The sequence below is a fragment of the Sorex fumeus genome, unplaced genomic scaffold (genome assembly GCF_029834395.1).
Source record: "Sorex fumeus unplaced genomic scaffold, SorFum_2.1 ptg000093l, whole genome shotgun sequence".
Lineage (NCBI taxonomy): Eukaryota > Metazoa > Chordata > Mammalia > Eulipotyphla > Soricidae > Sorex > Sorex fumeus.
Genome location: NW_026606150.1, coordinates 3,407,938 through 3,434,966, shown reverse-complemented (window position 1 = coordinate 3,434,966; position 27,029 = coordinate 3,407,938). Strand labels below are relative to the sequence as shown.

The window sequence follows — 27,029 nt, the reverse complement described above, 5'->3', positions numbered from 1 at the left end:
CACAGGGTTTACTCCTGGCTCTGCACTCAGGAATTACTCCTGGCGGTGCTCAGGGGACCATATGGGATGCTGGGAATCGAACCTGGGTGGGCTGCATTCGAGGCAAACGCCCTACCCACTGTGCTATCACTCCAGCCCCCCCCCCCTCGTTTATCTTTATCCTTGGGGGAGTTGGGTCTCACCTGACAGTGGTTGGGGTTACTCCTGGCAGTACTCAGGGGATAGTATGTGGTGCCAGAGGTCAAACCAGAGTGCCTGTATTCGAGGCAGGGGCCTTAACCTTTGTTTCATTTGTCTGCCCCTTTGGTAAACTTTAATAGAGATGTAAGTGAAATTGGCAGAGCTGGCATGATGAACTTAATTCTCACATAAAAGTCTGTGATTACTGGGCTTGGCTGTGACTGAGGCAGCTCCCAAGTAAGTGATTTTTAAAAGGGTTGATTGTAATTTTTCTCTCACATAGACGTGTTCGGTGGTGGGAACCCCTTGGTGCCGCCCATCCTGTTCCAAGTTTCTTAGGGTGTTGGTCCCGAGTGCTGGCCCAGGTGACTCAGGCCTCCCGACGGCCAGCGAGCGGGAAGGGGAAGGTGCCCGGCCCAGATCATTCCAGGCAGTATTGTCAACCATGGTGCCTAAAGCACCAAAAAGTAAGAATAATAATAATTAAAAAAAAAAAACATGCTTATCGGAGAGGCAGGCTAGAGGGTGGGAAGGGAGGGGGACACAAGCCAAGAGTTTGATGCTGGAACAGTGTATGCTGGAAACTCAGTCATGAGTAATTTTGTAAGTCACGGTGCCTCAATTGAAAAAAACAAAACAAAAAAAAACAACAAAACCAACCTGGAGGCCCCAGATTTACCTGTTTTTGTAGAAGCAAGAACTCTGGGGCATTAGTCACAGAAGCGTTTCCTTTTCTACCACAGCACCAGTGGGAAAGAGCAATGTTAGCATAGATACATTCCCAGCGGTTGCTTGACGTTTAGTCTGTATTTGTGACGTGTTCTGCAGTAGTCTGCAGAAGACTGCAGAGTGGCAGGGATGCTTCAGTGACCCTCTGATATGTTAGGTGTTTAGTAAAAAAGTGACCAGGGGCCAGGGAGATCGCCCCCAGGATTGGGGTGTGGGCTTGGCATGCGGCAGCCCTGGGTTAGGTCACCATGTTGCTGGGAACGACCTCCAAATTCTACTGGGCCTGGCCCAGGACAACAAGACAAAAGAACAAGTGACCAGAACCCCCCAGGCCAGAGGAGCAGCTTTCCCTCTCAACCCCCCCTGTGGCTGCCCGTTCCTGCCTGGGTTGTGTTTTGCTGACTTTTTGCCTTCAGCTTAACTGGACTCCCAGTTTAAATTTAGCCTACTTTGAAGTCATCCATCAAAACCCAGCTTTGGGATTTTCCCAGTACTTTAAAGAATGCATAATTATGAAAACAAGGAAGGTCTCTCCCTCTGGTGGTGAGTATGCAGGTTTCGAGAGCGAGGTGAGGTGCTTCTTCCCTCATTCCCTGGGCCTGAAGGGTAATTCTTGTTACACTTTCCAGAAATCCATCGCCACTGCGGGCCTGGGTGTCAAAGAGTCAGAAATGGGCTTTTAACTGATAGGGGGACCTGCTAGTTGCTGGTTCATTAATGTATCCCTACCGTAAAACATAATCATCCAAGTGTGTGTGTGTGTGTGTGTGTGTGTGTGTGTGTTGCTGGTTCATTAATGTATCCCTACTGTAAAACAATCATCCAAGGGTGTGTGTGTATATGTGTGTGTGCACGCGCATGCAAGTGCGCACTTGTGTGTGCTTGTGCGCACTTGCGCGTGTGGGTGTGTGTGCCCCCAGCCCTACAAGGTGTGTGTGTGTGTATATGTGTGCGCCCCCAGCCTGCCAGGATGTGTATGTGTGTGTGTCTGTGTCCCCAGCCCTCCAGGGTGTGTGTGTGTGTGTGTGTGTGTGTATGTGTGTGTGCCCCCTGTCCGCCAGGGTATGTGTGTGTGTGTGTGTGTGTGTGTGCATGCGTGCGTGCGCTTGTGTGTGTGCGTGTGTGTGCCCCCAGCCCTCCAGGGTGTGTGTGTGTGTGTGTGTGTGTGTGTGTGTGTGTGTGTGTTTCCCCCAGCCCGCTGGTAGTGATCCCTGAGCGCAGAGCCAGAAATAAACCCCGAGACTTGAAAACTACTGGGTGTGGCCCCCCAGCTAAAGAACCAATATTGTATGTTTGGGGGGCGCAGTGTCGTTCCTCATAACTAACCCTCCACCACAGTGAGCTGACCCTCTCCCGACCTTCCAAGCCCTCTCCCCTCCTCCCCCCAACCCTTGCTGTCCAGCTGTTCAGAATTCAGAGGTGGGTTGGGCTGGGTTTTGGCTGTAAAAAATCTTTTCAAGCTGCTCTCAAGGACCTGTTGGGCAGGTTGCTTGATTCACTTAAGCCGGAGTTTCCTTATTCGAATGGGGCCAGTACTGTTTGCCTCGGGGTTATGTTCTGAGGGTTAACTAGAAGAATGCATGTGAAAAAGGCTTAGCCCTGGGAGGGCCCCTGTGGGGTTAGGTTATTTCTAGTTTTGGAGTATTTTATTATTCCAGCCATACCTGGAAGTGCTCAGGGCTTAGTCCTGGTCCTGCACTCAGGAATCGTGTCTGCCAGTGTTCAGGGAACCATACGGGGTGCTGGGGATCGAACCTGGGTTGGTTAAGTATTTCATATATTAAAATATTAAATTCAGTTTTAATACTTTAGCACTACACTGTAGCACTGTCCCCCCGTTGTTCATCATTTTGCTCAAGCGGGCACCAGTAATGTCTCCATCGTGAGACTTGTTACTGTGTTTGGCATATCAACTACGCCACTGGGAGCTTGCCAGGCTCTGCCGTGTAGGTGGGATACTCTCGTTAGCTTGCCGGGCTCTCTGAGAGGGACGGAGGAATCGAACCCGGGTTGGCCACGTGCAAGGCAAATTCCCTACCCGCTGTGCTATTGCTCCAGCCACTACACTAAAGTATTAAAATACCTAAACATTTTAAGTATTTTGAACATTTTCTGCATATGTATGTTTTGGTGGAAATGGCTTTTTTTTTTTTTGGGTTCCACCCAGCGACGCTCAGGGGTCACTCCTGGCTCTGCACTCAGGAATTACTCCTGGCGGTGCTCGGGGGACCATATGGGATGCTGGGAATCCAACCCGGGTCGGCCGCGTGCCAGGCAAACGCCCTACCCGCTGTACTATTGCTCCAGCCCCGGAAATGGCTTTTATTCCCCTTGGGCTAACACCTAGGAGTGGAGGCCTGGGTATCTAAACTCAGGATGTCTAGTTATAACAGCCTGCCACATAGATTGCCCCCTTAGTTGTACTTGCATCAGAACACGTGGGAGTTCCGTTGCCTCACATTCTTTCCAGTAGGTGAGTCTGTCAGCTTTAAAAAGTTTAGCCTTTCTGGTGGGTAGGTAGTGGTATCTCATCATTTCGCTTGATATTTCTTTGCTGGTGGTATGGAAATATCTTTATATAAGTTTGCCATTTGGATATGCAGATGTATGTAAATGAAGTGCTATTTTGGATTTTGTTTTTCCTTTGGCATCACATGTGGCTGTGCTTTGGGCTTCTGACTTGGTGGTAAGGGATCACTCCTGGTGGACTAAGGGGACCAAATGGGCTGCTGGGGACCAAATCTGGGTTGGTTGCATCCAGGGCAGGATACTTACTCTCTGTACTATCGCTCCGGAATCCCCTGTTACTTTTTTTAATTTATTTTGATTTGGGGGTCACTCCTGATGATGCCGAGAGGTTACTTCCAGCATTAGTTGTTGCTCCCAGTGGTGTTTGGGGGACCATGTGGTGACGGGGATCAAACTAGGACCTTTTCTATACATACTGTATACCCCAGCCCGATACGCTATGTCCCTGGCCCTGCTGTTCTCTTTTTTTGTTTTGTTTTGTTTCTGGGCCACACCTGGTGGTGTTCAGGACTTCCTCCTAGCTCTGCACTCAGGAATCACTCCTGGCGGTGCTCAGGTGTACTACAGGGGATGCCTGGAATCGAACCTGGCATCTTACCGGCTGTTGTATTTTCCCGGCCCCCTACTGTTTTTATTTTTGTTGTGACAGGATTGAATTGAGAGCTTCTCTCATTCTAGGCAAATGCCCTACTGTTAAGTCTCAGTCTTGGCCCCTATCTTTATTTTATTTTTGTTGTTTTTGGGGCCACATCGCATCCACAAGTAAGCTTGGGGATTACTTCTGGCTTTGTGTTTAGGGATCACTCCTGGTGGGACTCGGGACAGCATGGGTTCCTGGGATTGAACCTCGGTCAGCTGAGTGCAAGGCAAGCACCCTACCCGCTGTACTATCTCTCCAGCCCCTGTATAATGATTCTTGCTGTGAGTCCACTGATACAGACATTGTGAAGAGTTTCTCCCAGCTCGTAACTTGCATTTTACTCTCTGGTGTCTTTTGTTGGATAAAAGTGATTTTTTTTATTTATTTTGCTTTTTGGGTCACACCCGGCAATGCACAGGGGTTACTCCTGGCTCTGCACTCAGGAATTACTCCTGGCGGTGCTCGGGGGACCATATGGGATGCTGGGAATCAAACCCGGGTCGGCCACGTGTAAGGCAAACGCCCTACCCACTGTGCTATCGCTCCAGCCCCGGATAAAAGTGATTTTAATGGAGTCTAATTTGTTATTTTTCTTGTATGGTTTGTATTCTTGTGTTTTAAGAAGTTCTGTCTTCCCATGTTCAAGTCTACATATTGAAAAGTGTTTTTTCTCCAATAACTTAGGTGATGCGATGGAGAGTGGGAAGCCTGGCCCGGTGCAGGTGGTTTTGGTTCACAAGGACCAGCATTCCTTTGAGCTAGAAGAGAAAGCCCTGGCCAGCATCCTCCTGCAGGACCATATCCGGGACCTGGACGTGGTGGTGGTGTCGGTGGCCGGGGCCTTCCGGAAGGGCAAATCCTTCTTTCTGGACTTTATGCTCCGATACTTATATTCCCAGGTGAGGTTGAATTATTTATTTCTAATTAGAAGGTGGACTTTAGTTTTTGGGTTGTACCCAATCATGCTTAGGGGTTACTCCTGGCTCTGCACTCCGGAATCACTCTTGGCGGTGTTCAGGGGACCCTATGGATGCCGGGGATTGGGGGGATTGTACAGGGTTGATTGTGTACAAGGCAAGTATAATATCTGCTATCTTATCTGTCCAGCCCCCCAAAATGGGCTTTTTCTTTGTGTGGAGGAACACAGTAAGTTCCTAGGTTAACCATGCTGTATAAAATAACTTGATGTTTTAATTTAATTTTATTATTTATATTTTGGTTTTGGGCCACACCCAGTGATGCTCAGGGGTTACTCCTGGCTCTGCATTCAGGAAGTACTCCAGATGGCTTTGGGGACCATATGGGATATAGGGATTCAGTCCAACTTGGCCAGGTGTAAGGGAAGCACCCTCCACTCTGTACTACTTCTCTGGCCCTGATGATGGTTAATTATTTTTTATTTTTTATTTTTTTTGCTTTTTTGGGTCACGGGGCTGGAGCGATAGCATAGCGGTAGGGTGTTCGCCTTACAAGCGGCCAACATGGCCGACCCGAGGTCGATTCCTCCGCCCCTCTCGGAGAGCCCGGCAAGCTACCGAGAGTATTCGATATGCCAGACACAGTAACAACAAAGTCTCCAATGGAGACGTTACTGGGCCCGCTCGAGTAAATCGACGATCAACGGGAGGGCCTTTACCTTTACCTTTACCTTTTTTTGGGTCACACCCAATAATGCTCAGGGGTTACTCCTGGCTCTGCACTCAGGAATTACTCCTGGCGGTGCTCGGGGGACCATATGGGATGCTGGGAATCAACCCAGGTCGACCACATGCAAGGCAAATGCCCTACCTGCTGTGCTATCGCTCCAGCCCCTGATGTTTATATTTTATTTATTTGGTTTCTTTTTGGCCCACACCCGGCAGCACTCAGGGCTAACTCCTGGCTCTGTGCTCAGGGATCACTCCTGGGGGACTGAGAAGACCATATGGGGTGTTGGGGATTGAAACCCGGTCAGTTGTGTTCAAGGCCAAGGCCCTGCCTGCTGTAATATCTCTGGCCCTGATGTTTAAATTTTTTTTTCATTTTTTTATAATTTTATTTATTGAATCACTGTGAGAGCAGTTACAAAGCTTTCAGGTCTAAGTCTCGGTCATACAATGAAACACCCGTACCTTCACCAGTGCCCATTCTCCACCCCCAACAACCCCAGTGTACCCCCACCCCACACCCTCCCCCTACCTGTGGGGCATACAATTTCCATATTACTCTCTCTCTCTACTTTGATCACATTCAATATTTTGACACCAGACCCACCATTATTACTTGAGATTTTACCCCAACACTCAGATCTGCTGAAAAGTCAACAGTAGACTATTTGTTTTCTATTGCTGGTTATGAATAACACATGATGTTGCGTGGCTGCAGTAGTGGCCGCGGGATTTTGAAATTCTGAAATTTTAACACTTATATCTGGAGGGATTTCTGCCAAAACCTGCTGGGTTCCGAGATTTGCTCCTGAGTCTCTGGGATCATGGCCGTTAAGCAGCTTGATCAGGAGCCAGAAAGGCCGTTCATGGGCGATGACTTGGGGTCTCGTTGGGGTGGGGAGGACAGGACCGGCTCCACCACCATCCTGTGAGGCCCAAAATGTCTCGTCACTGTGGGCCCAAGCCTGACTGTCCAATGCCTCTGCGGGATGACAGCCACCGAGCCGCCAGGGGGAAGCAGGAGGAGGGACAACACCCTTTCCCCCCTGGAGTGGCCCGGCGACAGTAACATACTGGGTGGTCCGGACGCATTTCTGCCAAAAGCCACTGGGTTTCAAGATCTGTTTCTGAGTCTCTGGGATCATGGCCGTTAAGCAGCTTGATTAGGAGCCAGAGAGGCCGTTTGTGGGCAATGACTTGGGGTCTCGTTGGGGTGGGGAGGTCAGGACCGGCTCCACCCCCATCCCATGAGGCCCTGCGTGTCTCGTCACTGTGGGCCCAAACCTGACTGTCCAGTGGTCTCTGGAGGATAGCGGTCACGAGGCCGCCAGGGGGAACAGGCCAAGGCACAAAACCTGTTCCCACCTGGGTTGGCCCAGCACCGGTAACCTACTGCAGGGACCGGACGCGTTTCTGCCAAAAGCCGCTGGGTTTCCAGATTTGTTTGAGTCTCTGGGATCATGGCCATTAAGCAATTCAATCAGGAACCAGAGAGGCCATGCCTCCAATTATATAGCTGAGCCTGAGGTGGTTTGTGGGTGTGTTTCCCACATACCTAACTTTTGGCCGTTTACTTTCTTGGTAAACTTTGCCCCAAGTTTTTGGGGTCTGGCCAGAGTCACAGCAGCAATTTTGGGGTATCTGGAAGTCTGAAGGCGCCTCACCATCAGTTTGCTGATGCACTCGCCTCACAGGTACTGATTGACCTGCTGGCGGCACCATACCCCCCTGATGTTTAAATTTTTAAAAGTGAGAAATTTCATATTTCCCCTATAGAAGGAAGGTGGCCATTCCAATTGGCTGGGTGACCCCGAGGAGCCATTGACAGGATTTTCATGGCGAGGAGGCTCCGACCCGGAGACCACTGGGATTCAGATCTGGAGCGAAGTTTTCACTGTGGAGAAGCCAGATGGGAAGAAGGTAAGAAAAAAAAAAAGATTTACCAGTTAATGAAAACAGCAAGAAAAACAAGAGCTTGAATGTTACTCTGACATTCGAGAAGAATTTTAATCAAAAGATGAAAGTGAGTTGCTTAGAAATCATACTCGAGGGGCTGGGAAGATGCTTAAAGGGTTGAGCACGTGCTTCTGTCTAGTGGCCCCAGGCTCCCCACTGTCACCTGGTCCCCCAGCTTTGCTCTTGGGCATAACCCTCCCTTGCAAAATGCACATCAGCTGAACAAAGGAGCTGTCCTCCCGTTGTTCATCGATTTGCTCGAGCAGGCCCAGTAACGTCTCCATTGGAGACTTTGTTGTTACTGTGTCTGGCATATTGAATACGTCACGGGGAGCTTGCCAGGTTCTGCCGTGCGGGAGAGATACTCTCGGTAGCTTGCCGGGCTCTCCGAGAGGGGCGGAAGAATCGAACCTGGCTCGGCCAGGTTGGCTGCGTGCAAGGCAGACGCCCTACCGCTGTGCTATCGCTCCAGCTGAACAAACAACTTTTCAAATAGTTACATAGGAGGGGGCCAGGGGAATTGTACAGTTGGTAGAGAGCTTACCTTGAATGGCACCCACCTGGGTTCAGTCCTTGGCATCCTGAGCACTGCCGGGTGTGGCTCAAAACCAGGCAGACCGACAAGCAAAACCTTCAGATAGTAATATAGGACATTGCACCAAAAAAAACAGCGGTCAAAGGTCCTGTTCTGCTTACCATTTTCTCTTTCCTTTTTCTTTTTTTCTGATTTCCGGTCAAACCTGGCGGTGCTCTGGGGTTACTCCTGGCTCCGAGCTCAGGGATCACTCCTGGTAGTGCTTGGAGGATCATCCAAGGTGCTGGGGATTTGACTGGGGTCAACTGCTTGCAAGGCAAAAGCCTCACCCCCTGTACTAGCTTTCTTGACACTAATCGTTCTGTGAGGATACAGTGTGATATACAGAATTAGCTGGCTGTTACCCCTAAGCTGTCTGTGAGCTGCAGGCTAGTGTTAAACTTTGAGAGTCAGTAGTATATATGGATTGTGTGTGTGTGTGTGTGTAACTTTGGGCCTTACCTGGTGGTGCTCAGGGCTTACTCCTGGCAAGGTTAAAGCATGGCACCTTGTGGTGGGGGTGTAGCTCTTGGCCAAGCTCATACCTTATTTATGAGTTCCTGAGGTTAGTTCTTAGCACCCTATGACCTTAAACCATCTACGATCTTAAGCCAATCCCCCCCCCAAGAATGAACCCCATAAAGCATGAGTCCTAAATGATTTTACTTTTGATGGAACGTATAAACAGGTGCTTAACCTTGTTTAAATATTCCTTGTATGTTTATATCTACATCTGTACATTGCCCCCTTCTCACAATAATAATATTGTGTGTTGTCTTTTTTTTTCTTTTTTAAATGTTGTGTACTTTCTTCTGTCTTAGGTTGCAGTTATTCTTATGGATACTCAGGGGGCGTTTGACAGCCAGTCCACGGTGAAAGATTGCGCCACAATCTTCGCTCTGAGCACTATGACCAGCTCTGTTCAGGCAAGGCCGCTTGATCGGGAGAATGTCCAGAGGAGAGAATGTATTTTTTTTTTTTTGCTTTTTGGGTCACACCCGGTGATGCACAGGGGTTACTCCTGGCTCATGCAATCAGGAATACTCCTAGCAGTGCTCGGGGACCAAATGGGATGCTGGGAATTGAACCCGGGTCAGCCGCGTGCAGGGCAAATGCCCTAACTGTTTTGCTATCACTCCAGCTCCGAAAATGTATTTTTTTTAAATTTTAAATTTGTTTTTTGCTTTTTTGAATTACACCCGGTGATGCTCAGAGGTTATTCCTGGCTCTGCACTCAGGAGTTATTCCTGGTTGTGCTCGGGGGGCTATATGGGATGCCGGGAATTGAACCCGGGTTGGCCTCGTGCAAGGCAAGCACCCTCCCAGATGTACTATCGCTCTGGCTCCAGAGGAGAGAATGTAAAGGGAGACATTTCATTTCAGTTACTATTCTCTCATCTGCACCAGTGGGGATATGTGCATATTCATTTTAGAATCAGTGTAAGTTAAACGCTTAAAAGTTTAAAAAAAGAGCCTAGTCTGATTTTCTACTTTGGCCATAAATATACGTATAAATGTTCCAAGGAATGTTTGAAAAGTGCACATTGAAATTACATCAGTTACACCATATAGGAAATACAGATTTGGTAGGAAACCCGTGTCTTAAAGGAAAAATTTTGTGATTTTTTTTTTCTCACCGTAAATGTATAGTTTTCCAGAAAGACAGAAGTTTAAACATTCCTCACATTCTTATATGCAAACTTGTAACTGTGCCAAGCTTTTGTTCATGAGATCTGTTTGAAGAGTGCTAAAGGGATATCAATCTGGATGTTTGTTTTTCTAGGTTTATAATCTGTCCCAGAACATTCAAGAAGATGATCTTCAACAGCTACAGGTATATATTCTTCATGAGAATTTTTTTTTTTCTTGCTATTTGGGTCACACCCAGCAATGCACAAGGGTTACTCCAGGCTCTGCACTCAGGAATTACTCCTGATGGTGCTCAGGGGACCATATGGGATGCTGGGAATTGAACCTGGGTCAGCTGTGTGAAAGACAAACGCCCTGTCCATTATGCTATCGCTCCAGCCCCCTTCATGAGAATTTTAACCTGTCACAAAATGTTGTTTAAAAGCTTTTAGGTTTAAAAAAAATTTACAACTGAAAAGTTTTATCAAAAGGTTGAAATTTGCAGGGATGTTTTTGGTTTATATGAACCCCACACTCGCTCCTGCTGGCTTAGAGCTAGGGGGTCAGGGAAAGTGGGGGAAAGTGGGCGGGTCAGTCCTGCAGACACAGCTGAGGGGAAGAGCTAGGAGTGGGGGACGCCACAGAGAAGACCTTGGGGTGCTGGGCAGGGTCAGGACCCTGCGATTGGGGGATACAGCAGGAGGAAGCGAGGGATGGTGTCCAGAGTGAGAAAGCCCCAGGGCAGCTGAGCCATCGTGGGACCTGCTGGCCCTTTCCTCTGGGTGAGGAACTGCGTGCAGTTCTGCGCCTGCAGCGCGAATCGGCGCTATTGGTCTTTGTCCTCAGTCTCCAGAGCAGCAGTTCTCACTCTTGCTCCTGTCCAGCACTCTTCCATGGCGGTTCCGGAGTTGAATGCATTTCTGGCACACGCTCCTAATTCCACTTTTCCCACCGACATTCAAGCTAGCACATCAGAGTGCCAGACTGCGACTCGCGTTACTTGGAATTACAGTGCATTAGTTCCGATTTGTCTCGCTCCTGGGCTTTTCCTGTTGGGGGGGGGGATTCCTAAACTCTAGCTTTTTTTTTCTTTTTATGTCACACCCAGTGATGCTCAGGGGTTATTCCTGGCTCTGCACTCAGGAATTACTCCTGGCGGTGCTTGGGGGACCATATGGAATGCTGGGGACCCAATCCAGGTCAGCCGTGTGCAAGGCAAACGCCCTACCCGCTGTGCTATCGCTCCGGCCCCAGCTCTGGCTTTTAATCTTGTGACGAGCTCTCTTGCTTCAACATTTATGGTTCTCCAGGACCCACTGTTTGGTGGAGAGCGTTTGCCCTGTGAAGTGATTCTGTCATAGCACAGCAGGTGAGGCATTTGCTTTTCTTGTGGTCTACCTGGGTTCCATCTCTGGCCCCCCAGATGGTCCTGACAGGAGTGATTCTGAGTGCACAGCAGGAGTAAGCCCTAAGCACTGCCGAGTGTTGTCCAAACCGCCCCCCCACCCAAAAAAAAGGTTTTGTTCAAAAATGAAACTTAGGGGCTGGAGTGATAACACAGTCCTTAGGCATTTGCTTTGCACACCAGTGACCTGGGTTCGATGCCAGCACCCCATATGGTCATCTGAGCATAGCCAGGAGTAACCCCTGAGCACAGAACCAGTAGGAAGTCTTGAGGACAGCTGGGTATGCCCCCTCCCCCACCCCCCGCAAAAAAGAAAAATCAGCTAGATGGGTTAAGTTTTTTTTTTTCTTTTTGGGTCACACCCAGCGATGCACAGGGGTGACTCCTGGCTCTGCACTCAGGAATTACTCCTGGCTGTGCATCGGGAGGGGGACCATATGGGATGCTGGGAATCGAACCCGGGTCAGGCCGCATGCAAGGCAAACGCCCTACCTGCTGTGCTATCACTCCAGCCCCAGGGTTAAGTATTTTGATATAAAGTAAGAAATCATAGTTGACTTAAAAAAAATGGCAACAGATTCGATTCAGTTTATAAAGTACCAAATTAAACCTCTGAACATAAACGTCTTGAACAGGGGAGAGGTGCCCAGGTGTTATAGCCCCCGCCTGGGGGTTGGGAAAGGTTTTGGTGGAGAAACTCTTCACTGTGTGCTGCCTCCCCGAATGCCCCCCCCCGCCCCCACCAGCAATCTTATCATAGACCTGGTTGTGAAAGTCTGACTGTCCAGGGCTGAGGCCCAACAAAGGAGGCCACCAGACTTCGCCCATCTAGGCTAGAGGGTGGGTAGGGGGTGCTGGGGATGAAATCCCAACCTAGCTCTTGAGTTTGTTTAATTTTTTGGGTTTGGGGGCCACCTCTGGCAGTGCCCAGCACTTCCTCTTGGCTTAGTCAGGGATCACAGAGCCGCATGGGGCTTTTTCTAGGAGGCTCTTTGGGACCACCCTTGGTGGTACTCAGGTCTGGCTCCTGGTTCTACACTTGGGGATAATTCCCTATGGGTCTCAGGGAACTGTATGTGGTGTTAGGGATCACACCCAGGTCCACCGTGTGTGAGGCACGTGCCTTTCCCACTGTACTATTCTCCAACCCCAAGAACAGCTTAAATTATTATTATTATTATTATTATTTTTTGCTTTTAGGGTCACACCTGGCGATGCACAGGGGTTACTCCTGGCGATGCACTCAGGAATTACCCCTGGTGGTGCTCAGGCGACCATATGGGATGCTGGGAATCGAACCCGGGTTGGCCGCATGCAAGGCAAACACCCTACCCACTGTGCTATTGCTCCAGCCCCAAGAACAGCTTAAATTTTATCTTAGTGTTAGAGCATGGAAATACTCATCTTATAAAACAGAAGGAGTTGCTTTGTTGCCTTCCCATCAGTGTTGATGTTGAAGTTCGTCCCACACTGTATGCTTCCTGATCCTCTGTGTGCAGCCTTTTTGTTTTACCAGTCACTGTCACTGTCCTCCCGTTGTTCATTGATTTTCTCAAGCGGGCCCAGTAATATTGTGCGACTTGTTGTTACTGTGTTTGGCATATCGAACACATCACGGGTAGCTTGCCAGGCTTTGGCGTGTGGGTGAGATACTTTCGGTAGCTTGCCGGGCTCTCCGAGAGGGGTTTTACTAGTAATATTATTATATGTCATGCCCAGTGATGCTGGGGGTTACTCCTGACAGTGCTCAGGGACCTTATGGGGCCTGGGGGCCGAACCAGGGTTGTTGATTGCAAGGAAGCCCCTACCTGCTGTACTATGTCTCTGGACAACCTTATTGTTTTTTGTTTTGTTTTCTTACTGGGTCACACTCGGCATTGCCTAGGAGTTACTCCTGGCTTTGCACTCAGGAATTATTCCTGGCGGTGCTCAGGGGACTATGTGGGATTCTGGGGATTGAACCCGGGTCGGCCACGTGCAAGGCAAACGCCCTACCTGCTGTACTATCGCCCTAGCTGCATGGACTACCTTTTTGATTCTCTCTGAAGCTTTTCAGATCTTATCTTGGTATGAACTTATATAGTGATGTATCTTAGTGCGGGAGTTTTCTTCTTTCTGTGTAAACTCCCAATTCTCAGAATAAGGACTGTTGCAAGCAAGAAGTAGTAGCAGCATCCTGGTGAAAAGCCATATCCAGCAAACACAAAAAAGAGCTCTAGGAAATTGATACCACAATGGAAAACTCAACAAAAAGCTTTGGAAAGAAATGGATGAAAATTTGCTTGACAGGTTGAAGAAAGAGACAGTGGGAATCAGGAACAGGGGAAGGAGTGAAACAGAAAGAGGTGAAAGAAGGAGAGAGATGGGAAGTACAGAAAAAAAGAGAATCAATTCAGGAAAGGCTTAATGTGAAAGACAACAGAATAAAATAGGAAAGAAATTACAAATGGCATAACCTAAGGTGCTTTAGAATCAAAGGACTTGTCTTTTCTTTGTTGCTAGAGATTTTTTGGGGTGGGGGGGAAGGGGGGCCCCACTCAGCAATCTCAGGCTACTCCTGATTCTGTGCTCAGGGTCACCCATGCTAGTGCTTGGGGACCAAGAGGGTTTTTCCCAGGGGTCTGATGGTCCGTGCGTCTCTGTAGTTAAGAGTGCCCCTGTGGGCTGGGCGCATGCTTTACATATGAGATGCCCAGGTTGGACCCCTGGCAGCACGTGGTCCCCTGTGCGTTGCTATTGGTCAGCCTTTGAGCAGCCACCAGGTGTGGCCCCAAAACGGGGAGGTGGGGCACGGTGATCCATTGGGGCCAGGAAAATAGCTCAGCAGCTCAGAACACTGCCTTGCAAATAGACATACAGTGTCAAGAGTTTAGTCAGTGGTCCCGTCCCAGGAGGCAGTGTTGCTTGTGGGCCCATCCGCTCAGCTGTCTGTGGTCCCGGGCACCACAAACTGTTCTTGAGGACACCTGGGCGATGCTTGGCGGCCGGTACCCAGTACCCATGGCCAGCCAGGCGTGGGACCCGGGGCCGGCACCGCCATATCGACAGCAGCAGAGGGAAGGGAGGAGGAAATCCAGATAATAAACAGTAAAGAATTGCTTGTAGAGGGAGTCACCTAAAATGGGATGGGAAGCTTTGCTAGGATGACCTGATGGTTTGCAGTTGGGAATGGGCTTAAAGGCACAGGTAGGAATCATGTCGGGATGAAAAGGCAAGATTGGCTGTTTGGTGGCCGAGCACACGCTCTGCATTGTCAGAGTGTCGTTCTCGGCTGCGCTTTCCCAGAGAATTCTTTCCCCTGGATCCCGCTGACTCTAGCCTGGGACTCGCGCCTTGGGCCACAGTGCAGACTTTGATCTAGGGTCGTTCTCTTCCACACAGGTGGGGGGCCTAGCCTCAGTGCAGTTTCTGTAGCTTTTTGGTTTATTCTCTCTAAATCCAGTCCTCTGCGGGGGTAAAAAGCAGATCAGGGCCAGGGATGGGTGAGGAGGTCTGGGTGTTTGCACACTGATACCCCTACCCTTGCCTGCCCTTAGCCTGACTGGCCTCTCTCATGTCTCAGGTTCTCAGGGCCTGTTTCATTTTGTTTTCTGGGCCCTATCTGGCTGTGCTCAGAGCTTACTCGTGGGTCTGCACTCAGGGATCATTCCTGATGATGCTCGGGGTTCTATATGCGATGCCGGGGATTGGACTCAGGTTGGCCGTGTGCAAGGCAAGTGCCCTCCCTACTGTGCTATCTCTCTGGCCCCCTTTCCCTGCCCTTTCTACATTTCTTGGCAGAGCAGAGAAAGTCAAAACCCCAGGCAGTTCTCATTTGTCAGTTTTTCTTTTAGAGGGTTTTTTTTTTTTCTCTTTTGACAAATCTCTCGTATCATACTGTTTCTCATCCTTTTTCCTGTGAATTGGTGAATGGTGTTATATTTATGTTCATTATTTGTTTGTTTGGGGGCTACACCAGTGGTGCTCAGAGGTTACTCCTGGCTCTGTACTCATTCCGAGCGCAGTAGTGCTTAGGGAACTGTATGTGGTGCTGGGGGTCTAACCCGGGTCGGCTGCGTGCAAGGCAAGCGCCCTACCTGTTGTACTACCACTTGGGCTCACTGTTCATCACTTTAACGCTTCCTTTCGCTGAGATTTGAGTGAGGCTGCTCGAAGTAGGCACATGTGTGTGTGAGCCTAGCCTCGAAGAATCTGTTGGGACAATCCTTAGGCATAAACGCTGCTGCCCCACCCCCACCCCCACCCCGCACTCTTCCTGCGGCCCGAGGTGAGTGGGTGCGTGCTGCCGAGCCATTCCACCTTCCCCAAGCTCAGATACCGGTGAACATGAGTGTGTTTGACTGTGAAGTGTGTTCAGGAGGGAGAGAGTCGTGAAAACAGGAGCTTGCGTGGGTAAAGCTGAAATGTGTTCCGAGGAAGGCCATGGGGAACTTCCCAGCGAGGGAACCACTTGAGTAAAGACCTCACTCACTGTGGGACCAGAGGGACCAGATTGGGACTGGGCAGGGGCCCAGGAGAGCAGGGTGCCCAGCACGGAGCAGCCAGGAGAGCCAGTGTGGCTGGATCACCCCTGCGAGGCCTGAGGGCTCGGAACAGAGATGTGCTGTGACCCAGTGGCCACTGTGTACTGATTTCACACTTCGAGCAGCTTGCGGGCGCCAGGAGGGTGGCTGAGGGGCTTCCGCGCGGAAGTATTCAGGTTTGAATTTGAAGCCCACATTCCAGCCTGGTGGACTTGCTCAAGACTGGGCCAAGGGGAACAAGATCAAGGAATGGCCCAGACTGAATTAAGGCTAAAGGCTGCTGCGGGCACTTGGAGTCATGAGCCGGGGGTCCTATGTCAGTGGTACCTGTCCCGCGAAACGCAGGCTTTGCTGAAGAGCCGCTGCCACCAGTCTGCCTAACAATCCATCACTCTCCTTTTTTTCAAGCTCTTCACGGAATACGGACGTCTGGCAATGGATGAAATTTTCCAGAAACCCTTCCAGGTAGAATATTAACTCGAAGGGAAATTCATGTTCTGATTTTAATTTAGAGAGCAGGAGACGATACTACATGGGCCAGATCTGGTCAGCTTTCTGCTTTTTCTTTTCTACTCCCCCCTTCCCGCCTCCGCCTTTGGATCTTGACTGGCAGTGGTGGGGGACCACGCAGGGCCAGGGACTAGACCCAGGGCTCTCTCACACAGAGCGCCTGCGCCAGCATTTTTAGCCGTCGCCGAGTGGCCTGTTTTCAGCTGACCAGTGAGTCAGCAATGGGTTTTTGTGTTTTTAAGTGCCTGGAAAAATGAAACAAATCACACAACCAGGAGGAACCTACCTCGGGGTGTAAGTGACCTGAAAGTGACACGCTCCCTGGCCGGAGTTGGACGGGAACTCAGTCGCGCTCATTTGTCACGGCCCTGGCTGCTGCCTTGCACTGGCAGCCTCAGACGTTTCCTCTCTGGCCTTTTATGGGAAAAGCTTGGTGTCCTCTGCTTTAGCCAGAGAAGAGGAACTTGAAGTGTTGCTGGTTTCTTTTCCCTTTTCAAATCTTTGAGTTGGGTTGTGTTTGGGGCTTAGTCCGGGCTCTACGCACAGGGAATGCTTGTGGTGGGGCTCAGGTGACCCGGGGCGGTGCCGGAGATGGAACCCTGGGTGGGCCGTGTGCAAGGCAAGCACCTTATCTGAGGTACTGTCTGGCCCCATCTTCTCCTTTTAGGGGTGCATGGCTCAGACAACCATCTTAGCCTCCACCAAAAACACCTGTTTTTATTTTTATTTATTTTTTTAGTTTTTATTTTTGGCTTTTTGGGTCACACTCAGAAATTCTTAGGGGTTACTCCTGGCTCTGCGCTCAGGAATCACTCCTGGCGGTGCTCAGGGGACCATATGAGATGCCGGGGATTGAACCGGGGTCGACCCTGTGCAAGGCAAATGCCCTACCTACTGTCCTGTCACTCCGGCCCCACACCTGATTTTATTTTTTTTTATTTTTTTTGCTTTTTGGGTCACACCTGGGCGATGCACAAGGGTTACTCCTGGCTCTGCACTCAGGAGTTACTCCTGGCGGTGCTCAGGGTACCATATGGGATGCTGGGAGTCGAACCCAGGTCGGCCGTGTGCAAGGCAAACGCCCTACCTGCTGTGCTATCTCTCCAGCCCCTACACACCTGATTCTAATGCTCAGCAGCTACTCCATTTTCCTTTCTCCCTTGTCTCCTGTCACAGTCCTCGTACCTACCTTTAGGACAGAACCTTGAATTCGGCATGTTCTCAATCTCTTCTTTCGGTTCCCAGTAACCCGTGGGAACAGAAGGGCCAATGGATATATTGCCCAACACAAGCTCATCCTTGTCCTTGTGTTCATGAGGTTTCCAAGACATTACACAACAGATAAATCTCCCTTTGAAGAATCTGGCATTTTGCAAAGAAGTCCTTTAATTGGAGGCAGCATTTATGTAACTTTATAATATATTCTCTTCTTTCCCTAAAAAGACACTGATGTTTTTGGTTCGAGATTGGAGTTTTCCTTACGAGTACAGCTACGGACTCCAGGGAGGAATGGCATTTTTGGAAAAACGTCTGCAGGCAAGTAGGAATATAACCTGAGGAATTGCTTAAATATGGTGATTCGTTTCTCATTTGCCTTAAACGGTTTAAGAAGATTATGGAAATACTCTATATGATATACTTAAAAGTGTTATTTAGTTCACAGTAGTATATTCATTGTAAAGATGAAAGTATCTGAGTTCTCTTTTTCTGTTCTTTTTTGACCACACCTAGCAGTGCTCAGTACTTACTCCTGTCTCTGCTCAGGGTTCACTCCTGGCAGGGTCTGGGGATCCATATGAGTTGCAGGGAATTGAGCCTGGGTCGGCTGCATGCAAGGCAATCGCCCTACCCACTGTACTCTCTCTCTGGCCCCCCAAGAATCTGAGTTCTTTGGTTTTTATTTTCTTTAGTTTGCTTTTGGGCCATGCCTGGTGGTGTCCAGGGGCTATTCCTGGCTCTGCACTCAGGAATAACTCTTGGAGGTGCTCTGGGGACCCTATGGGATGCCGGGGATGGAGCCGGGTGGGCTATGTGCAAGACAAGCAGATTACGCTTCGTACTGTCTCTCAGGCCCCGAATCTGAGTTCTTTGATTATGGACTATAGAGTGTAGGATAACATTGCTTTGTCCTTTCTCCCTTGCCACAAGGAGCTTAGGTTTATCAGGTTACACCCATCACAGTGCTCCGGAGTCACTGCCATTCCTTTGTTTATCTGTAAATTCTTCCCTATGCTATCCTCACAACTCTGGGGTAAAAACCCCCGTTTTTGTTTTTTTCTTTTTAATTTTTATTAGTGAAACACCATGAGGTACAGTTGTAGATTTACAAATTTTTGTGCTTGGGTTTCAATTATGCAATGATCAAATACCCATCCCTCCACCAGTGCCCATTTTCTACCACCACGGATCCCAATATCTCTCCCACCCCCATCCCCCTGTCCCACCCTACCTCTGTGGCAGGGCATTCCCTTTTGTTCTTTCTCTCCTTTTGGGTGTTGTGGTCTGCAAAAGAGGCATTGAGTGGCAATCATGTTCAGTCCATAGTCTACTTTCAACATGCATCTCCCCTCCTGGGAGGATCCTCCAAACACCCTTTATTTGGTGTTTCCTTCTCTATCTGAGCTGCCCTTTCTCCTAGAATGCCCGGCTGGCCACTAAGCTATGGAGTAATCCTCCTGGTGCTGATCTTGGCTATTCTTGGGTATTAATCTCCTATTTTGTTACGTTATATCCCCCAGATGAATGCAATCTTTCTATGTCTATCCCTCTCTTTCTGACTCATTTCGCTTAGCATGATACTTTCCATGTTGTACCACTTTTATGTAAATTTCATGACTTCATCTTTTCTAACAGCTACATAGTACTCCATTGTGTAGATGTACCAAAGTTTCTTTAACCAGTCATCTGTTCTTGGGCACTCAGAAAAGCCCCCGTTTTGATTCTGTTTTCCATTCTATATTTTACACCAGCCTCTGTGTGTGCCTTAAGCATGTCAAGTCTCCAGAACATACATTCTGCTCTTGATCAGAATTTCTGTTTGTTTCGGGATGGACATAAACAGGCCTAGCCTGTTCTCCAGACCTACCACAGAAGAGCCTTTGTCAGTGGCTTGAGGTTCTCCGTCTTGCCCACAGGCCTTTCCTTGTCTCCCCAAATATTGTGCAACCCACGAAACCGTCCAGTGCCTGTTTGTAGGTAGCTGTGGGGCAAGTCAGGGTTAAACACGTTGGCGCCTTAGTTGCCGGTAAAGCTCGTGTGAGCTTTCTCACCGGGCCAAACTGAAGCCGCAGTTCCATTAGAATTGGGAAGTCTTTCTTTTGTCCTGGGCTAGTGGATCCTGGTTGAGAAAGCAAAAGCGTTTTGCGAATTGTTGGTCTTCTTTGGCAGGTGAAAGAACATCAACACCAAGAAATCCAGAGCGTCCGGAACCACATTCACTCGTGTTTCTCCAGCGTCACCTGCTTCCTGCTGCCACATCCAGGGCTGCGGGTGGCCACAAGCCCCGAATTCGATGGGAAGTTGAAAGGTGTGTCACAGATGACGTTGTTGTTGTTATCATTATTATTATTGTTGTTGTTGCTATTATTGTGGAGCTTGGGGTCATACCCAGTAGTACTCAAGGACTGTTTCTGATTCTGGTGCTGGGGGTCATACCAGGGTTGGCTGTGTGTAAGGCCCATAGGATCTCTCCAGCCCCACGTGATGTTATTTTATGTCTTTTTGGTCTCTCCACACAGTGCTCAGAGGTCCAGTGCAAGGGCCCAAGAATGTGCTTGCTCAGGCCTCGCGGTGCTCGGGAGAGCTGGGAGCTGGGAGCCTTTTGGGTCATACCTGGCGGCGCTGGGAGCACCTAGTCACGGGGGACCCTCTGGTGCTGGGACTTGAACCTGGGTTGGCTGCTTCCAGGGGTGCAGCCTTGTTGCTCTACTGTGTCCCAGCCCAGGGGATGTTATAAACATGTGCTTTGACCTTTGCAGTTAAATAGTGACCAGAAAATGTCGATTAGGAATGCAGTGTTTCTTTTTTTTTCCCCTCCGTTTTTTTTTTTTTTTTTTGCCACACCTGCACTGCTCAGGGCTTGCTTCTGGTTCTGCTTTTGAATCATTCCTGGAAGTGCTCAGAGGGGCCAGATGTGGTGCCAGGGATTGAACCAGGCTTGACTATGGGCAAGGCAAGTGCCTTAATCCTGTACTATCTCTTAGTTCCCGAATCTAATGCACACTTAAGAAAAAGAGTGTTTGGTCCAGGAAGATAGTACAGGACTTAAGGTGCTAATTTTGCATATGGCTGAACCCAGTTTGATCCCTGGCACTGCATATGGTCCTCTGAGCACAGCCGGGTGTGGCCCAAACCCACTGCAACCTCCCAAACAAGGAGAAAGTATTTCTTGTGTGTGTGTGTGTGGGGGGGGGGGGCAGTAGTACAGTGGGTAGGGACTTTGCCTTGCACGTGGCTGACCCGGGTTTGATCCCCGGGATCTCATATGGTCCTCTGAGCACCACCAAGGGAAATTCCTGAGTGCAGAGCAGGAGTAACCCCAGAGCATCACCGGGTATGCCCCCCACCCAAAAAAAAAGTACTTTTAGGGGTGGGGGTGGGGCATACCTGGCAGTCTCCAGGCTTACTCTTTTTTTTTTTTTTTTTTGCTTTTTGGGTCACACCCGGCAATGCACAGGGGTTACTCCTGGCTCATGCACTCAGGAGTTACTCCTGGCCATGCTCGGGGTACCATATGGGATGCTGGGAATCGAACCCCAGTCGGTCGCGTACAAGACAAACGCCCTACCCACTGTGCTATGGCTCCAGCCCCTCAGGGCTTACTCTTGACTCTTGCGTTCATGGACCACTCCTGGTGGGGCTTGGGGGGACCTTTGTCGCGCCGGGGTCCGAACCTGGGATGCAAGCGTTCCCCGCTGTACCGTCGCTCCCGCTCCGAGAGACTGTGTTTACTTAGAAGAGTTCACCGTGACCCTCAGAATTATTTTTTGCATTGGAGATGGCGTGTATCCCTGAGTCATCTCAGAGAGGAGGTGGTTGGCTGTCGAGAGAAGAATGTGGTGAGTGGTGGGAGCCTGACATTTGCAGGGCCCGGGTCGGGTCCCTGCACGAAGCAGCCACAGCACTGCCCACAGTGGCCGGTGACCCCTTGCACTGCTGGCCAGGTCCAGCAAAAGGCAGACTCAGTACAGGTCAGTTGTGACCAAGCAGGACGGACTTCCTAAAGGGAGCACGATCATGGCATGGCTGTTGTTTTCCGTCTCATTTGTCATTAGAGCAAATAAACATTTGCTAACACCAGGAAGTGGCGGCTCGAGGCAGCTTGGAGAAATCCGAGCGGAGGCTCTTGGGTTCCATTATCTTGGTTCCTTGTTTACTGAGGCCTCAAGTCACTTAATCGCCCTCCACTTACTTGCGCATACCCTAGGCACGTTGATTTATGAACTTGATTTATGAACTTGCGGCAGCTTCTTAGCTTCCCGGTAAGTACAAAGAATCGTAAAAAAATAATTGCTGCCATTTTTAGAGCCCAGCAGTGCATGCCCCTGTCTTAGTTGGTTCGGGCTGCTGTTGCGACATACCACATGCCAGGGAAATTAGAAATAGTGCCGGCTCGTTTCCCAGTTCGGGCGGCTGGGGGTCGCATGGTGCTTTGGTGGATGGGCAAGGCCTCCTGTGCCTTTGGTTTCCCGGTGTGTCCTCACCGGGTGCTCGGGGCTAGGAAGCAGCCATTAAAACCAAGTGTACTGGGGCTGGGAGCGATAGCACAGCAGGTAGGGCATTTGCCTTGCACGTGGCTGACACGGGCTCAATTCCCAGCATCCCAAATGGTCCCCTGAGCACCGCCAGGAGTAATTCCTGAGTGCAGAGCCAAGAGTAACCCTTGTGCATCACCGGGTGTGACCCAAAAAGCCAAAAAAAAAAAAATGTACTGCTAGGGACCAAAAACAGTGTCCAGGCCTTACGCCTAAAGATAATGATAATGATAATAATAACAACAACAATAATAATAATACAGGAATCGGTGGGATAGTACAGCAGGGAGGGAATTTGCCTTGCGCACAGCTGACCTGGGTTCAATCCCTGACACCCGATGTGGTCCCCTGAGCCCCACCAGTAATGATCCCTGAGTGCAGAGCCTGGAGTGAGCCCTGAGCACCATCAGGTGGGGCCCACACTGTCCCTTGCCACCAGAAAAAGGTTTGAGGTTTGAAACTGTGAAATGAACTTTCTCTCCCCTCTAGTGTCTAGACGTGAGATTGACAGACTTCTTTTCCCCGTAACGAGCCGGATAGTAAACACTGTAGGTTTGCTGGCCTGTGAAGCCACTCTGCTTTGTACTTGTAACCAGAAAGCAGACACAGACTTCATGTGAATGAATGTGAATGAGTGACAGTGACGGTTCCCAGGAGAAAATCATATTGACGGATCCAGTTAGCAGGCTGCTGTGAGTTTGGCCCAAGGGCCATGAGTTTGTCACAAACATCACTGGTGATATTTTCTGTTCTTCCCTATCTTTTCCCCTGCCTGCGCACAGGATCAATCACGCTTCTAACTTGCGCATCATCTGTCCTCGTATTTTGTGTTTGATTCACTTCACGGCCCCTTGTCTCACTTCTTTGATGCTGAGAGCGGAGTTTCCCAAGGGCGTGCTCCTCAGCGACAGATGGCGTGTCGGTCCCGTTTCCTCATGAAGCCCAGGTGGGGTTTCACAGTGGGTCCAGTTTCTACTGCTTACATCAGTATTTGTAGAGATATCTGCTGATAATACAGCCTGGGTGTTAACCAGGCACTTTACTTTCGCAGAACTAGCGATATCACAGGCTGTATCGTGGGGCTGGAGGGAGAGGAGAGCAGTGAGGCTCTTTCCTTGCCTGTGTTTGCCCGGGATTCTGCCCGTGGCCTCCCGTCCAGCTTGAGCCCCGCCGGGAGTGAACCTCGTGTGACGCACCAGGAGTTAGCCCTGAGCTCGCCAGGTGGGACTCCCCCAAACAAAACCAATCAAAGTTCTATCATCGTAGTTTTAAATGGCATTTCCCTGACTGCTGATTCTCCCGAGTAATGTCGCCCGCTGTGTTTTTCTTGTCTTTGTTTCCATTCACTTTCCTCTGAAGTTCCTGTTTCTTCATTTCGTCCTGAGTTATGCTGAGCTGCTTGTCTTTTTTTTTTTTAATGATTCACCGTGAGATGCAGTTACAGACTTTCATGATTAACTTTCAGTCATGCAGTGATCAAGCACCCATCCCTCCACCAGTGCGTATTTTCCACCACCAGTGTTCCCAGTATCCCTCCTGCCACCTCCCTATATATATATATTCCCTCCTCTGTGGCAGGCACATTCCCTTTTACTCTCTCTCTCTCCTTTTGGGTGTTATGGTTTGCAGTATGGGTAATAAGTGGCCATCACCTTCAGTCCGTAGTCTACTTTCAGCATCTCCCATCCCGAGCGAGCCGTCTAAGCATCATTTACTTGGTGGTCCCTTCCCTATCTCAGTTGCCTTTCCCCGCCCACATGTGAGGCCGTGAGCTGCTTTTTTTCATCTGCATTGTAGAGATCCTGGGACTAAGTCAAAGCAGGAGCACAGCCACATAGGAAGGGGATTGAGACAGCCAGTGCCACAGCCCGAGAGGAGGCCCGCAGAGCTGGGGTGGAGGGAATGGTGGGGGTGGGGGGTGGACCAGGGACACTGGTGGAGGGCCCCTGACACTCCAGTTTGTGGAGGTGGTGTCGGGACACTGTGTCATACATCACGGTGTCTAACATGGAGGGGGTAAAGTCCCGTGTCTGCTCCACTGTGTGATCCTTCAGAGGTTCCGAGTTGCAGATTCTTCCTCTCCCTTGCTTTGACTCTGTTTGGGGGGAGGGGTGGCATGCCTGTGGTTCCGGGCTTCCTCCTGGCTCTGTGCTCATTTCTGTTCCTCTGGGGCTCGAGTTCCGTTGTCACATCTCAGGGTTTGTTTGCACTGGGGATTGTCTGATCCCCCCCTTTTTTGTTTCTCTGTGTTCCGCGTTCATGAAGGTCACCTGATACGTATCTTTTACTTTCTGACTCACTGCCCCTCCAGTGCACCGGGTTGCAGGAAAGTGCGAGATTTCATCTTTTCTCATGGCTGGAGAGTAGCCTGTTGTGTCTATCCACCTCAGCTTCCATGCCTGCGCTGTGTGGCTGGGCATGTGGACTGTTTGCAGACTTTGCAACGGTGCTGTCAGTGGTACTGCCGTGACCGCAGGCTTACATCTGTCTTTTGGGTTAATGCCTTTTTGTGTTCCGTCGGGTAAATCTCAGGAGTGGAGGGGCTGGAGCGACAGCACAGCGGGTAGGGCGTTTGCCTTGCACGCAGCCGACCTGGGTTCGATTCCCAGCATCCCATATGGTCCCCTGAGCACCGCCAGGGGTAATTCCTGAGTGCAGAGCCAGGAGTAACCCCTTAGCACCGCCGGGTAAGACCCAAAAAGCCCCCCCCCAAAAAAAAAATCTCAGGAGTGGAGTTTCGGCTCATACAGAAGTATCTTGAGAAGTCTCCAAGCCTTATTTCCAGAATCATACAACAGTCCCTCCGACAGTGGATGAGGTTTCTTTTTTTGGTTTGTGGGCCACATCCAACGATGCTTGGCATTATTCCTGGCTCTGCGCTCAGGAACCACTCCTGACTGTCTCTCCGGCCGAGATTTCCTTTTTTTACCTTATCCTCGCCAGCACCATGTCTTTTTCACATAGATCATTCTCACTAGTGTAAGGGGGTATCTCCTTGCTGTTTTGGTTTGCCATTTCTCTGATAGTCTGTGACTTGTTCATGTGCCTGTTGGTCATCTTTATGCCCTTATTTTGGGCCACACCTGGTGGTGCCCAGATCTTACTCTTGGCTCTGAGCTCAGGATTCACTCCTGATGGGCTCAGAGGACCATGTCAGATGCTGGGGATTCAGTGATTGCTCTGGCCCCATCTGTCATTATTCACAGTCACAATCACAACCATCCTGTTACTCGTCGATTGCCTCGAGCAGGCCCCAGTCATTATTATTATAAGATAAAAATTGTTTGGATTTTAGGGGCGGGAGAGATAGTATGTTGGGCAGAGCACTTGCCTTGCAAGCAGCTGACCCATGTTTGATCTCTGGCATCCCATATGGTCCCTTGAGCACCGCCAGGAGTGATTCTTGAGTGCAGAGCCAGGAGTAACTTCAGTTAGACACATTACCTCTTGTTTTACTTTCCATATCTCGTTCCGCTTTTTTTATTTTTGCTTTTGGGACACACCCGCAGTGCTCAGGGCTGACTCCTGGCTTTCTGCTCAGGGATCACACCTGGTGGACTTGGAAACACGTGGGATGCCAGGGATCAAACCTGGGTTGGCCATGTGCATGGCAGCACCCTAGCCATCGTGCGATCACTCCAGCTCCTCATTTTTCCTCCCTACTTCCTGCCATCAGGTCTCTCTGTTCTGTTCTTCGCTTGCAGCGTTTATGTCCCTCTTTCCTGAGTAAGACCCATGTTTACTCCTTTGGGCGCTGAGAACCTTCCTGACCCTGGCCCGGTCTCACCTCCTTCCAGGGTCTTGTTCAGAGTTGAGTTAATTTGCATGCTAACACTGGTTTGATCCCCAGAACTGCATCAGCCTCTGAGCAGTTCCAGGAGGGATCCCTGAATGGAGCGCCAGCAGGGGGCCCGAGCACCACTGGGTATGGCCTGCCCCACCCCTCCAAAAGAGAGGGAAATGTCTGAATGTAATGAGTGGCGTAGGATGAAAGGCAGGCCAAAGGTATTCTGCGTGTTTGAATTCTGGACTCTCAAGGACTCAGTTCTGGAGGAAAGAAGAGAGTGAAGCTCTATTAGGACAAAGCTCGATCCCTGGGCCCAGAGCCAGGGCGGGTCAGGCAGGGCCCTCACTCTCAGAAGCACATGTGACCGCGAAGGTCACCGCTCCTGTTCCCCATGGCTCTGTCGGACTCACGGTTTCCGTCTTCACGGTCCTGTGAACAGATGTCTCCGGTGATTTCAAGGAGCAGTTACAGATGCTGGTGCCGTTCCTGTTAAACCCGGCTAACCTAATGGAAAAGGAGATCAATGGCTCCAAAGTCACCTGTCGAGGGCTGTTAGAGTATTTCAAGGTAAATTTTTCCTTTTTTATTGGAAACCTTTGAATTCTGGTAAAACTGGTCCATGTTATACGCTGATGTGAATTTCTAAGCCGACCTGAGTATTGTAGAGCCTCGTGGAGGGACTGGCCGGCCCACTGCGGGATTCTGCCGAATGCTTAGAGCATCAGACTGGGCAGAGCAGTTTGAGCACCGCGGTTGTGGCCCACAAAAGGGCCCCCCGAGGAAGCTTTAGAAGCCAAGTTTTATGGGTGAGGCATTTCGAGACTTCCGTGTTCTTCCTCAGGGGGCCACTGGGCGGCAGTGTTGGCTAAGAACCCAGTGGCTTTTTTTCACTGTTCTCTAGGAAGATGGTGTGGACAGACAGGAAGTGGTTAGGAAATGCCGGGAGTAGAAGGAGCCAGCGCCTAGCTGTGGCAGTGGCAGTCTGCCCGCGGGCATGGTGAGGCCAGTGTGCATGGGGGGGAGGGGTCGGCGGGACCCCGCCGGGAGACTGGAGCGGCCAGAGGACGTGATTGTTAACAGCACTAACTATGCACCAAAGGTGTGACGTGGTTTTGCTAATTTGATCTAGATCAGAGGTTCCCGAACTTACTTGGCCTAATACCAATTT

General features: G+C 50.0%; 1 protein-coding gene across 1 annotated transcript in view; it reads left to right on the top strand.

The window, feature by feature from the left end:
• Window positions 1-27,029, top strand: part of ATL3 (atlastin GTPase 3) — a 51,613-nt gene that overhangs the window by 16,676 nt on the left and 7,908 nt on the right. The window contains exons 2-9 of the mRNA XM_056131749.1: window positions 4,763-4,977; window positions 7,501-7,644; window positions 9,076-9,180; window positions 10,038-10,088; window positions 16,220-16,276; window positions 17,765-17,857; window positions 19,709-19,847; window positions 26,301-26,428. Coding sequence (XP_055987724.1) covers window positions 4,763-4,977; window positions 7,501-7,644; window positions 9,076-9,180; window positions 10,038-10,088; window positions 16,220-16,276; window positions 17,765-17,857; window positions 19,709-19,847; window positions 26,301-26,428 — 932 coding nt within the window. The remainder of the gene's footprint in view (window positions 1-4,762; window positions 4,978-7,500; window positions 7,645-9,075; window positions 9,181-10,037; window positions 10,089-16,219; window positions 16,277-17,764; window positions 17,858-19,708; window positions 19,848-26,300; window positions 26,429-27,029) is intronic.